A 13,441-nucleotide genomic window follows, 5' to 3' on the forward strand; every position below is an offset into this window, starting at 1 on the left:
TCTCGTACAAACATAAGTCAACTAAGATATTAACAAGCTACCTCTTATCTTTTATCATCTCAGTTACTATTTGCGACATTCGTGTTTGTGAACATCTAGTCCATAAAAAAACTTTTGTGGAACCAATGACAAGCGATTCACGAGAAAAGGTTACCTGAGGTCAATATACGGGTTAAAGTTGAAAGTTCAAGTAAAGTAGGTCAGACTGGACACCGGCATGTGGCTGACAGCTTGTTGTCTAATCACAAGAACTGGGTGTAATGCTTCATTACGACGGCCCCAGCTTGTCGCGTACATCACTCTACATGACGTTATTCTTTCAGTTGAGTAACGTTTAACAAGTTAGCAGCATGTTCGTATGGTTACGGTATTATCATGTCTGGAAAAACAACTTCCGGTTGCACCAAAATCCACCTGTGTCTATAAAGTTGGCTCTTGTCATACTGTCTGCTACGGTCGTGTTCTCAGCAGTCTGTGATAATTCCGGGAACTACCATGACAGCAAGAGTTACCATGGCAACGGGAATCTGGAAAAGTCACTGGCCAAGGTTGAGATTCTGACGGACAGGTCACCGCGGGCCGTAGACCGGCGCTTCCTGTCCCTCGCTCTGGGACCTAAACTCATCCAGCACGGTACTTTGCTGTCGCTTCTGAGGTAGGCGCTAGGGGAAAGAAACACTCTGATTTCAATATAAATCACATCCTTGATCGGTCACTGCTATTAGTGCTGAGGTAGGGGGAAAGCTATCAAACGTTATTATGGTTATTTAAAAAGCTAACATTTACTTAATGCCCCCCACCCCCCCACTATCCCAGACCCAAAGTCCTGTTATTAAACTTTAATAGTAAGTACATTGAGCTCAGACACTGTCATTGGCTGACGTCCACCACTGTGCCATTACCCTGATCCAGCCATTGGCCGCTATCTGCTAAGGTGTCCCACTGTCCCTATTAAACTCTTACTTTGCCACTGCCTCCCACTGTCCCAGAGCAATCATTTACGGCACCAATCCTGCAGCATTAACCAATGAGACAAAATGTTTTTATGTCATTTCTTCTGCTGTATAGATCCGAACGGTTCCAGACCCTTGCAGCTGGTCTCGCCCCTGCCTTTCTCCGTCTTGGTGGCACAGCAGAGGATTTTCTCATCTTTGAGCCAACTGAGGAAGATATCACCAAACTTGCCAGTGGTCCAGAGTTAGACATTTGTGCACTCAGTAAGAATGACAGCACGAAGTGGGAAGGCCTGGGATTTGAAGCAAATGAGACGGAGAAGAAAGTTTTCAAGAATTTTACAATGTCAGGTAGGCACCGTCAAAATGTGTTTGTACATTGTATAATGTATAATTCAACTACATGTACTTGTATCTGCTTGTCAGATATATACGCATGGGCATAAAGTACACTGTAAAGTTGTATACATATTTTGAATGTTGAAAAGTGACATCATTGCTGCATTAAACGTTTATGACACCAAAATACAAACTTTTTTTCACAAACTTTGGTGGCAGGCTCTGAATTTGATGCTGTGGTCAGTTTGACATAATCAAATCTAATATCTTCTTCAATTACCTGTAAATATGATCTTCGAGAGGTAAATGTTCAAAAACATTAGAAGGGTTTATTTCAGTGCATATTTCTATGTTCAATTAATAATTCTACTTTATCACAATGCAATCACAAAAACTTATCTTTGTGTTATTGGAGACACAAACACTTCAAAGCATTCTACTTAAAATTGGACAAACAGAGACAGTTTCCCTGTGTAACAGGATTTACTGTATTATTGCTGAACTGTGCTATTATTACTGCAGAAGTGGAGTGGGACCACCTGAACTCCTTTACGAGGTGTGTTGGATACGATTTCATCTTTGGTCTGAATGTGCTGCTGCGGAATGGGTCACTATGGGACCCATCAAACGCCCAGCTTCTGCTGAACTACACAGCTGCCAAGGGCTTCAAGGTCAACTGGGAGCTGGGAAACGGTAGGTCAGAGCCAGGTTGGCTCGTGGACGTAAGCTTGACTTTGTATAAAGCCCTAAAGTGTTTGCCCTCTGGCCATAAAACTGCTTACTTACACCCAAATGCACTGTTATCTCCCACCATGAGACATTAAGGTTGCACACGGTAATCTCCAGCATCTTTGATGTATAAATGTGCAATGAAGTTGCACACTGTAATGGTTAAACTATGTTGACACCTTGACAGTTTATCTATTAAAGTTTCACTCAGTAATCTTCTGTGCTGTCAGTTTGTGTATGTCGTAATGTTACACACTATATTACTGTACCCGTTAACTACATAGAAATGTAGTTGTCCACTATCTCTTTTGGCTTGTTAGAGCCCAACCATCTGCAAAAGATCTCTAACCGGACAGTGAATGCCACCACCCTTGGCCTGGACTTCCGCCAGCTCAGGAGTCTTCTGTCCTCCAGCCCAGCCTTCAAGAACAGCATCCTGGCAGGGCCAGACACAACCAGGCCTAAGAACAAAACACTTCGCTTCTTGCAAAGGTGAGAGATAATTGGAAGTCATGTATGAACCAATTCAATTGCATTTATCTCTTGTCCCTGGTATCCGTAGTCATCAGGAATTGCTTTTGGTTCTGACCTTAATGTATTTGTCATGAACATTATCATCTGTGAAAAGTTTCATCAGGTTGCTAAGTCACTGAATAGCAAGATTCTTTGTACACAACCAAGTGTTTTGTTCAACCAAGGAGGTTGAAAGAGGGGACCTCCTTGGTTCAACTGAGGTTTTTTAGTGATTGCCTGTTGCTTTCCTCAGGGCAATTCTGACTGGTTGCAGAACTAAGGAAGGTGACAGATGATCAGCAAAAAGTTGGTTGTATAAAACATTTGGTTGTGTACAAATAATCATCTTATTCATGTATATGACCACTTTAAAGATGTAAGTGTAACTGCTGTATCGTTTGTCTGTTGTCAGTAAATGTTGGTTACATTATGACTGTTTTTGCCTGGCAGATTTCTGCAGATAGCTGCTGGTGTCCTGGATGCTGTCACTTGGCATCAGTGAGTACTACATGCAGATATGAACCTTTCCAGTGTTATGCACATATGATTATCTTCCTTTTCCTGGTATCATATGCAAAGTCATAAGGGCCTGTAGAAGCTGACAGAGCAGCTAAGTTCATGATTCTTCACTTCTGCTTTTTATGTTCCTGTCATGATACACTCAGAGTCATAAGAGCCTGTAGAAGCAGTTTATGTTTTCTTACCTCTGCCTTGTGTTCCTGTCAGGTACTACATTGATGGCAGCACAGCTGTCCTCGACAACTTCACCGACCCAACCCTGCTGGACATGCTCCATGGACAGATCACAGCCATCAACAGAGTTGTCAACATGACGGCGCCTGGTCTGCCTGTGTGGCTGGGGGAGACTAGCTCGGCGTGGGGAGGGGGGGCACCAGAACTGTCCGACAGTTTTGTGGCTGGTTTCATGTAAGTGCTAATGTCTTGGAAAGGAGGAGGGGAATCAGTCTACAGAGCTATGATTCAGTACTTTCAACCAAAAGGACAAATTGATTTATCATCTTTAACTAATTCTCAAGCTGTTTGTTTATGATTGTATGTTACCATGGTGATGTACCTTTGTGCAGGTGGCTGGATAAGTTGGGTCTGGCAGCCCAACTCTCACTGGATGTGGTCATGAGACAGAGTCTGTTTGAAGCAAACTACGCCCTGATTAGCAAGGACCTGGACCCACTGCCTGTAAGTTTTATTTCCCTAATGTCCAATGGCAAAAGTAACTAATTCTTTGACTACAAGTAGAGAAAATTCAATCCTCTTGTTTGTTTTCTTGTATCTTGTGTTAGAGACACATCTTGATGGGATGAATTTTTACATCTCCTTGTTTTCTTTAGAAACAACTTTGTTATTTACTTGTAGAATGAACTTGTTTACTTGGCAGGATTACTGGTTATCACTGCTGTACAAACAGCTGGTTGGCAGCAGGGTGCTCAAAGTCAAGGTCACAGATGGGTCAGAGGTCAAGGTCTCAAATAGCTCAGAACAGCAGAGGACAACAGGGGAGATGGACAGAAAATCTGCCAGAATCCGGGTCTATGCACACTGCACCAACCCCAACAGGTATGCTTTGTACATTGCAATAACCTCAACAATCTGTGTTTTTTCACAGTTTACATGGTGCTGAATGGTATTCTTCCTGATGGGACTGACCTTGTTTTGAATGTTATTCACCATGACAATGCTGTCCCTAGTGTTGGATGACATTCACTGTGCTGCTGTCCCTGGTGCTGAACAGTAGTACCACTAACACCTCTGTCCCTGAATGACGATGTCATTAACGCTGCTATCCCTTGTGCTAAATGGTTATCTCGTTAACACTGCTGTTCCTGGTGCTGAATGGTTATCTCATTAATCCTACTGTCCTTGGTTCTGAATGGTAATCTCATTATCATTGCTATCCCTGGTGCTGAAAGCAAGGAGGTTATATGAGAAGGAGTAGGCTCATGATTAGGACCCTGCAGCGGCCTTTGTTAGTGTCTGTTAAACCCTGCTGCATCCCATTGTTCCAGCCGGCTGGTGGCACAGCCTTGTAGCCATGTTGGGCTCCCATGTTTGCACCAAAAAACCTGAGCCGGCTATGACATCATAGACAGCGGACGAGAAGGGCCTGGTGAGAAGACAAAATCCCTTCGGTTTCCGAGAATTTCCTTGTTTGGATTACGCAGTATAGCTGCACAGAGGTCAGCATTTTCAAATGGCAGTAATGTTGATAATTTGTTTTTACCTCTTGACAAACATGGGTTTGTTTACAATTTTCTTTGGATTTGTACCATGTTTTTGGCCTAACACATATGAAAAATATGTATAGATAATGTTTTTATTACAAACTAAGGCAGTTTTCCCAGATAAACTGGTGGGCTGTATGCAAATCAAAACCAATTTGCACCCCAATGTTATCGCTGAAAGAGGACAAATCTTGAGCCTACTCTTCATATAGCCTCCTTTGCTGAAACGTAATGTGACCAAGTCTGCTTTTCCTGGTTCTGAATAGTACTCATACTAATCATGTTGCCCATTTTGATGAATAGTATTCACACTAGTACTGCTAATCCTGGTGCTAAATGCTAAAATGGTTATCTTATTAACCATGCTGTCCCTGGTGCTGAATGGTAATCTCACTAACACTGCTGTCCCTGGTGCTGAATGTTTTTCACCCTGTCACGGCTGTCCTTGGTGTAGAATGGCGTTCACACCAACATGGCTCTCTAAAACTGACATTGCTGCCTCAGATATCATTATGGCTTCAATTCTGATGACTGCTTATTCAAATCTTGGTGTGTGCATCCCCCTTCAGTCCACAGCAGTACCAGAATGGGTCTGTGACACTGTACGTACTAAACCTTCATCAGGACCACCGTGCTGCTGTCAGACTGGGGGGAAACCTGGCCTTCAAGAAGGTTCACAAGTATCTACTGACCCCCCATGGAATGGAGGGGCTGACATCAAGGTGAATTTGATCAACTGCCTACTGGATTGTAAAAACATTATCAAGAAAGCTGTTTCAGTAAACACACCCTGTGATGTAAATTGTGTGTTGTAGATGGCAATTTAGATGATTTTGCAAATTCTTCAAACAATACCTTCTCTGTTTTTCAGGCATGTGGAGCTGAATGGCAGGAAGCTGGATATGGTGGATGACCGCACCCTCCCAGAGCTGGGGCCACAGAAGCTGCCATCTAACACCACACTGCTCATGCCGCCTCTCACGTTTGGCTTTTTTGTTATACCAGACGCACAGGCAGCAGCTTGCATGTAGGCCAAAGGTCATATCTAGCAACTTGCAAGGCCAAAGGTCATATCTAGCAACTTCAAGGCCAAAGGTCATTTCTAGCAACTTGCAAGGCCAAAGGTCATTTCTAGCAACTTGCAAGGCCAAAGGCCATGTCTAGTAGCTTGCAAGGCCAAAGGTCATGTTCAGATGTGTAAGGCCAAATGTCATCTTTAGATATGTGTAAGGCCGAAGGCCATGGTCAGTAGCCTGTAGGGTCATCAATAGTGTGATATTCAAGGTTAATGGAATTCCAAGGCATAAACTTATGGTGGATATTAGTTGATTTAATATTTGATAACTGGCACTGTATGAAAAACACATTCCCTCATAAAAGAAAGCTATGCAAGTTGAATGGGGAGTTGAAACAATGAGGCTTATGCTTCAACTGTTACAACAATCATGGTCTCCACAACAGAGTGTGTGGAATCTCTATACATGTATAAGATACTACCTTGTATTTTTGTTACTACAATTGTCTAATGGAGCTGAACTTTCTGAAGATTGTTATTTTTCTTTCTCTTTGGGCCTTCTGAAGGGTAATGTAAATGGTAGCTACAGGATATGTAACTACCCCTATGGTTGATGGTAGCTAAAGGACATGTAACTACCCCCATGATTGACTATATATATAATATTACAGGGCTTGTACCAAGCATTGTGTTAAGCAGTATATTTGCTAGTGTTGTGCCAATCCGTGTGATTGGCCGAGTATATTCAAGGGTTGTATACAGCAGTCATTGGCTGTATATTTACAAGAGTTTCACTTGAAATAGTGTTTGCTGTGTATTTGGAATATTGTCTGTGTGTTGGTCTACTGTGACATTCCAATAGCAATAAAAGGGCATTAAGTATAATTCTGACAGTTCCTATATACTTACCATCCGGGAATATTATAACATAAGTGTGCCATAGCAAGATTTCAAATCTGATCACAGTGCAGAATGTCCTTGTTGTAAGATAATGTGTACATGTATTGCTAACGCTTACATGCACATAGTATGTTGAGGTGGTGCAAGTTCTAAATGTTTAATAGAATGATTGGAGTGCTTTTTGTCATTTTTGTGATAAGAAAATACTTTTTTTTTGTCAAAGAAGCAAATATCTCTGAGATGGTCAGCTTGTAGCTTAGATATGCAAGGATAATGTGCTTCAGATAAAGAACCTATAAACAGTTACGGGTACCCAGTGTTGTGTGAATACTGTTCCATGGGATGTATTTAGATGGGATGTATTTTTGCTTGTGAACTTAAATCATGGGATGCAATGTTGTTTATGAATACAGTTCAATGCAGTATTGTGATAATAATGTGCACATTTCCACTGGATGTGAAAACAATTCCAAGGGATGCAATGTTGTATGTGAAGCAGTCCCATCTAATGCAGTGGTGTATTTGAACCATCTGCATGGAATGGATGTGTATTCAAAACATGTATTTTGCAAAATCACTCAAGAAAAAAAAAACTTGAAAATTTTGAAATATCCACTGTGTGCAAATGCAACAGTTACTAAGGCCACAGCAAGTAATTTTATGGATGACATCCTACGCATAGCTAAAAAATAATGAGATAGCGTGAAAAAAAAAACAAGATGGGGAAAAAAACAAGATGGCTAAATTTTCAAAATAGACACCATACACGTCGTAACAAGATTTGAAGTGACAAAACGTGGCATCACAACTAACAAGGCATTCTAGTGTAGTAAAAGTGATACTAGTGTGGTACACTGGTATCACTTGCCAAGCTGGCAACTACATTCATGATTTCCATATTGGTGGCACTTCTAATGGCACCTCATATGAGGATGAACTGAACTGAACTGGCACTTCTACAACTATCCAACAAGTTTCACTTCTCCAACTATAGTCATGGCTAAATCCCTAGTGTCACTTGTATGATTATTATGCTACAACACGTTTGCCTATTTTGGTCTATCTGACCATCCCCGAAGAGGAAAATCAATGCGCACACTGATGTCATCCATAAGATTTACTTGCTGTGGCCTAAGTACAGATATTATAACTTTCAAATTGTTAGCCCTTTATAAACAGATTGTGCAATGATTCAATAACGTTACCACCCAATTTTGTGGTTTATCTTATGCTTAACCCATATTTTCCTACAACCCAACTATGTACATTGTAGTTTGGTTGCAAAGTATACATTCAGGTCCCATTTGCAAACTTCTTGAACCTGGTCGCTTTGAGGACCAACTCTTAAATCTAAGAATCGGGCATGAAATAAATGATCATATACCACACACCACTTTGCTTGTACCATTCTGTTTAATGGCCTCATGTCTACATGGCAATTTTCCCTATGTATTGTGTAGCCATGACTCCATTATGACTGTCTAGATGTGTCATTTTTGCATGGCACCATTGTGTATTAGGTATCTCTTTAATAGACAGACTTTATAAAACTGATATTTAGGTGGTTTGCTTATATGCAGTACAGATAATTCTCAAATCTGTAATTTTGGCTTAAATCCGAATCTGTAATCATTCCACTACAATAAAATCTGAGGACTTTCTGTGGCACCTACTTTAAAGCTTTTAATAAATCTCCCACCTTCCTTGAATATTTCATGACTCAAAGAAATAAAATATTTGGACAAGATAAGTTACATCAAATAACACCTGTTAGTGTCTATCTCTAGAAGTATGTTTGCAAAGCCATATGACAAGAACGCTACTATTTGGCAGAAATAACAAAGTGGTTATTCACCATGTAATCAATTCTGAATCGGACACATGCATTCTACATGTACACCCCTCATAAAGAGTCATATTCACTCAAACCACAGCAAGATCAAACCAGGTAAAGTTAGTTACACATGATTCGACATCAGTAAAGAATTCAAACATTTCGGGCTGATCATACCACTAGTTACATCTAATTTGTAGCAATTTACTGAAACATTATGACAAATAGCGCAAGACCACAGCTGTACCCTTTGTAGGTGACATGGGTTTACTTGGAGTGCTAATGGAGCCAAGGTTATAATAAAAGGCTGACATGGGTTTATTATGAGTGGTAATGGAGCTTAGGTTCACATTAGAATTCTGACATGACTGAATGGAGATGGAACTAAGGTGCACACTGATAGGTTAATTTGAGGTTACTCAGAGTGGAGATGGAGTGCAGGTTTAAATTTGAATGCTGGCCAGCGGCACACTGGGCAGCAATGGTTCCCTGCAGACAGCCACATCATGATGCACCTCTCATGGAAGCTGTGTCCACAGGGCAGGCCAAGAAGGGAACACCCCACCTCATACTCCTCCAGACAGATGGCACAGTCTTCACAGGGGAGGATCCCCAGGGGGAAACCTGAGGCAGAGGAGGTCTGTTGGGGGTTTCCACATGTACAAGGTTTGTCCAGACTGGGAGTGGGCATTACAGGTGGCGGGCCGTGGCCTGAAGGGGAGTTGTTATGTTTGGATGGAACGTTCACATCATGACCATACACATTACCATGATCAGATGCACCTTTTGACCTTTCCCCGCAGGTACATTTTGCCTGATCAGAGCTATGGTTATCTGAATAACTTAACGGGGTATCATCTGTGGAGCGGGTCTTGTTACATTTGTGGGCTTGTGATGGATGACGGGATGGAGAGGGGGGTCTATGGCCTGGGCGGCGTGGGGAGGGGGGCAAACTCATGACACGGTTGGACTCAGTGTGACCAACAGTTGGCAACTTCATTACCATAGCTGCCTGATCAGCAGATCCCCCCCAGCCACAACACTTGGAGCACACTTTTCTCACAAGGGGCATTTTCCCCTTATACAGCCAGACGGGTAAATTTCGTACATAATCAGTGGGAATGACAGGGTGGAGCCACAAGTCCGGAACAGCCAGCCGTTCTATCAGGTAATCAAGTCCATCCTCTAGTCCAATAAGGTTTGGTGGACGGGTGTGATTGAAGGTGCTGATTGGTTGAAATAGGTAGTTCATGAATGAGCTCCACCATCCGTTGGTCCCAGCCTGCTCTGTTGGTGTTGTCTCCGAAGCCATCTCCTCCCCAGACTTCCATCTGGATGCTACGATGCCTACAGCCATGCTGTAGAGTAGGAAAGTTCCCACGAGGAATGGTTTGTGAGAGGAGTAGAGGAGCCAGTCTTGCCGTGCCTGGGCCACAAGACCAGAGCTGCTGATGTTGCGGAGCGCCGTGAGTCCTGCCTGGACCACACCCTCCATACAGGGCAGCTGGAACAGCCCCACCACAGGCAGACACACCATCAGCAGCACACAGTTGTATTTCCCAACAGCCCACAGCAGCCTCAGCACCCCCACCCCAACCTGTCCTCCACACAGGAACACTTCCAGCACTGCCATCAGGTTCACCACTACCACACACACCAGGAAGATGTCGTTCACCTCAGGTTGCATAGTCCTTAAGTACGTCTGCATAGACTGCAAGTTCAGCAGCTCTCCCTTGCCTGTCCCATACCAGTACCTCCTCTCTGGAGTAATGACCAGGATGCCAGGAATCTTTTCTCTCCCAGATATGTCCAGACGGTTACGACTGTTGTTCAACCTCATGTAGCCAAACTTGACTCTTCCGGTGAATTTGACACTCAGGGCAGAGTAAAACATGGGAGGCTGCTTCAGTCGGGAGAAGAAGACCACTTGAACCGGATGTGTCCGGTTCTTCATTAACCAATCTGTCTGTAACTGGTGTGGTGACAGAACAGAGTGGGTTCGAGATGACAGATGTTGGTTGATCCAGTCTAGAATGGTCTGCTCTTTGCTGGGGGTGTTGAAGACTTGCACAGAGATGTGGCCTTTGGCCTGGTGACCCCGAGGGAGGGCCAGGGCCAAGCTGGGTCGGTCCCAGCCTTTCCTCCAACACAGTCTGCATGGAACAGATAAGAATCAACATCATTGTCTGTCATTGTGCATTGAAACTGCCACTCCCCAACACCTTCCAGGCTGATTAAGACTTGATTCCTGTAGGGCAACCTGGCAGGTAATACCATTAGACCAGATGACATTTTTACTACTGAGCAAATTTTTATTTTATATCATTTTTTGTACCTTTTGTCATAGCAGCAGCTGAGTCAACAAGCAAACTTGAAGTATAAAGAAACTGCTCTTTTCAAATCTTGCAAGAAATGATTCACACACATGCACATTTCTGAGACTTACTTTCTGTCCAGCTGACATTTGAAGGTTCCTGTTCGTATTCCAAACCGTGAGACTTTTCTAACCAGACTCTTCCACTGCTGGGGCCCTAATAAGGGAATGTGGTCCTCAGGTATGACCTGTGAGAAGGGAGAATCTGGTCAGTTTTCTAGTCCATAATGATGATGTCATCTATGGAACTCTGGTCCTTAGCAACTACTGCTGCCCTTTGTCTCTTAAACACCTTTGCATGTTACTGTAAATTGATCTACTTTTGCTGCCATGTTAAATCATGGTAGACAAGAAAAGGAGATTGGAATGTTTTGAATTTGCATACAAGTGAGACATATTTGCTAAGTCATGAATTCATGGTGGAGGGTTCACCGCAAAAAAACAACAACACAAAAATAAAACTGACATGAAAGTTTCAAGATTCACAGTAGTTAACAAGTATCCTTCTTATCTCATGGAGCACTTTCCCAGAAAATCATAGGAGTGTAAGACTGTAGTGAAGTCAACTCTCACCTGTACAAGCCAAACACTGTCCTTGGTGTCTTCCACCTCCTCATAGAAGTGGGCCCTTCCAGTAAAGTTGGTGCTGGTTGGTTCTGTATCTTCGTCCTCGGCAGCCAGCAAAACCTCACCTTCCTTTGGTTCACCTGCAGGAAAAGGATATACATGGAGTATATATAGCAGACCAAAGTTTTGTCCCACTGGCTGTCTTGAACTTGAATTATCTCAAACAGCTGTGAGTTACTAGTACTGTAAACGCATTTCAGTTCACCGGGATTTAATTTTGCGGCAGTGGGAAAATGGAGTATTCGTGGCAGCGCCATCACGCGAACAAAAATGCATTTATACATGTAATACTGTAGTCACATACTGTAATGGAAAACTCTGCGCCTCTACAATTCTACAAACCGCCAGTCGAAAACACCTACTGGTTACTCGGCAAGGGTGTTACAAACGGACAAAACAGTCCATTTATTCTCCTAGTATTAGTCTCTCACCTAAGTAATCTTCCCTAATTGTCTCTCTCCTCATATTATTTCCAATTAGCAGTCTCTCAGTCTCACCTGAGTTCTCCACTAGGTCAGTCAGTTCTTTCTTCTCCAACACGCCTTTATAACTGATGCCTCGGGAATCCAGGATCATTTTCAATCTCCGCACACTGATGGACAGTGGATCTAGCACCTGGCACAATTATGATGACCAACATGTTTCGTGTTTTGCTTTCATATTTGAATTTTTAAAATGTTTAAAACGACACACACATAAACATACAGGAATATGACAACAACTGGTAGTGGTATTCCAATCATGTTATTTGACCATTATGATGAAACAGCTGTTACTAGTAAACATGGTACATATACAACAAAGCTACATACACATGTATATGTGAATTAAAGCTCAATATGTGGTTGAGGACAGACTTTACAATGTCTAATTCCTTTCGATAAAAGTGATTGCAACAGGAGCTATTCCACTCACCTGTCCTGCAAGAAAACCAGCCTCAAACCAGGTGGCTGCTTCCAGGAGTCGTACAGCCACCAGCAGCAGACACAGGTACACCAGCAGCAGCAGCAGCCGCACCAGCATGGTTGCAGCTGTACCACCTCCGTCACAGCTGCAAACCTGCAGGTGGGCAGTAACAGCTGATAGGAGATGTCATAGATGGTTACAGCTGTCAGAACCGCAGCTGTCAAGCTCGACCTGCAGCTGTCAACAGTACTGCCAAATGTCATTGTCAGCTTCTTGGGACACGTTGCACAATTTAAGATTTTTGTGTGTATAATTTTGATAGGCGAGGGGAAAGGAAGTAGGAGCCCAAGCACTTGCTGTTTTGTATTTCTTACATGTCATAATTTGCTGGAGTTGGACGTCATTTAATCAAGGAGTTGATGAAAGCTCTTTGATTTAATCTAAGTCTAACGTTAATACAAAAAATACAATGGAGTGCCTAATTTCTTGATCGTATACGTATAAGTGTGGAGATCGAAGGGAAATGGATAAATTACCAGTTTGTCGTTAGTATGGTTCACAGACATTGCCGCAAAATCTAAAGTCTCGAAATCTAAAGTCTCAAAATTTAAATCGCCCCAACATTTAACGCCATAGTATCGTAGACTTCCAACCAGAAAAAAAGTTGAATCATGCAAAGGGGACATCGATCTGGAAACCAAACGAAAGGCAATGATATACTTGTGATGTTCAAGCACCATAACGTCTATGGGAGTCAAACTTATCCTTGAATCCGAAAATAAATCAGGAGAAAACAAACATCCTTACCTCCCACCAGCCAACTCAGCTGTTGACGAAATAGCTAAGATGGCGCGAAAAGGTCACGAACTGTGACGTCATTAAGACAACAAATCGGTCAATCGGGCACTAGGAATCAAAAGGTATGTTTTCCTGTGCATATTCAGGTAAAAAAACGTTAAAGATATTTCAATCTTTTAGGGTTTACCTTTTTTTTCTCTAATATTTCATGCT

At 42.5% G+C, this 13,441-nt stretch overlaps 2 protein-coding genes across 4 annotated transcripts in view; one reads left to right on the top strand and one right to left on the bottom strand.

Moving 5' to 3' along the window:
- Nucleotides 1-7,404, top strand: part of LOC118413989 (heparanase-like) — an 11,601-nt gene extending 4,197 nt beyond the window's left edge. Inside the window, exons 1-10 of one of the 2 annotated variants that reach the window (XM_035817677.1) lie at nt 48-655; nt 1,069-1,304; nt 1,815-1,985; nt 2,342-2,513; nt 2,985-3,032; nt 3,261-3,461; nt 3,620-3,731; nt 3,931-4,109; nt 5,344-5,496; nt 5,646-7,404. In XM_035817677.1, coding sequence (XP_035673570.1) covers nt 351-655; nt 1,069-1,304; nt 1,815-1,985; nt 2,342-2,513; nt 2,985-3,032; nt 3,261-3,461; nt 3,620-3,731; nt 3,931-4,109; nt 5,344-5,496; nt 5,646-5,805 — 1,737 coding nt within the window. In that variant the 5' untranslated portion in view covers nt 48-350 and the 3' untranslated portion in view covers nt 5,806-7,404. Of the gene's footprint in view, nt 1-47; nt 656-1,068; nt 1,305-1,814; nt 1,986-2,341; nt 2,514-2,984; nt 3,033-3,260; nt 3,462-3,619; nt 3,732-3,930; nt 4,110-5,343; nt 5,497-5,645 lie in introns of those variants that run through there. The other variant, XM_035817678.1, reaches the window with a different exon arrangement.
- A 679-nt stretch (nt 7,405-8,083) lies between these two features.
- Nucleotides 8,084-13,321, bottom strand: LOC118414242 (E3 ubiquitin-protein ligase RNF103-like). Of its 2 annotated transcripts, XM_035818147.1 has the most exons (6): nt 13,238-13,321; nt 12,440-12,583; nt 12,022-12,139; nt 11,471-11,604; nt 10,970-11,085; nt 8,084-10,676 (listed from the first exon to the last, which is right to left on the bottom strand). In XM_035818147.1, the coding sequence occupies exons 2-6, from the start codon at nt 12,545-12,547 to the stop codon at nt 8,939-8,941; spliced, it is 2,214 nt and encodes a 737-aa protein (XP_035674040.1). In that variant the 5' UTR covers nt 12,548-12,583; nt 13,238-13,321; the 3' UTR covers nt 8,084-8,938. The 2 variants fall into 2 exon arrangements, with proteins under 2 accessions (XP_035674040.1, XP_035674041.1); XM_035818148.1 differs by lacking the exon at nt 13,238-13,321 and having other exon boundaries at nt 12,440-12,605.
- Between the last annotated feature and the right edge of the window lie 120 nt (nt 13,322-13,441).

This window comes from Branchiostoma floridae, chromosome 4, assembly GCF_000003815.2.
Source record: "Branchiostoma floridae strain S238N-H82 chromosome 4, Bfl_VNyyK, whole genome shotgun sequence".
Classification (NCBI taxonomy): Eukaryota; Metazoa; Chordata; class Leptocardii; order Amphioxiformes; family Branchiostomatidae; genus Branchiostoma; species Branchiostoma floridae.

Excerpts from the sequence above, each read along its gene's own strand:
- LOC118414242 (XM_035818147.1), bottom strand. The coding sequence starts at position 12,547 with ATGCTGGTGCGGCTGCTGCTGCTGCTGGTGTACCTGTGTCTGCTGCTG. Across the intron at positions 12,140-12,439 it reads CTGGTTTTCTTGCAGGACAG|GTGCTAGATCCACTGTCCAT; the intron begins GTGAGTGGAATA and ends TAATTGTGCCAG. Across the intron at positions 11,086-11,470 it reads ACAGTGTTTGGCTTGTACAG|GTCATACCTGAGGACCACAT; the intron begins GTGAGAGTTGAC and ends CCCTTCTCACAG.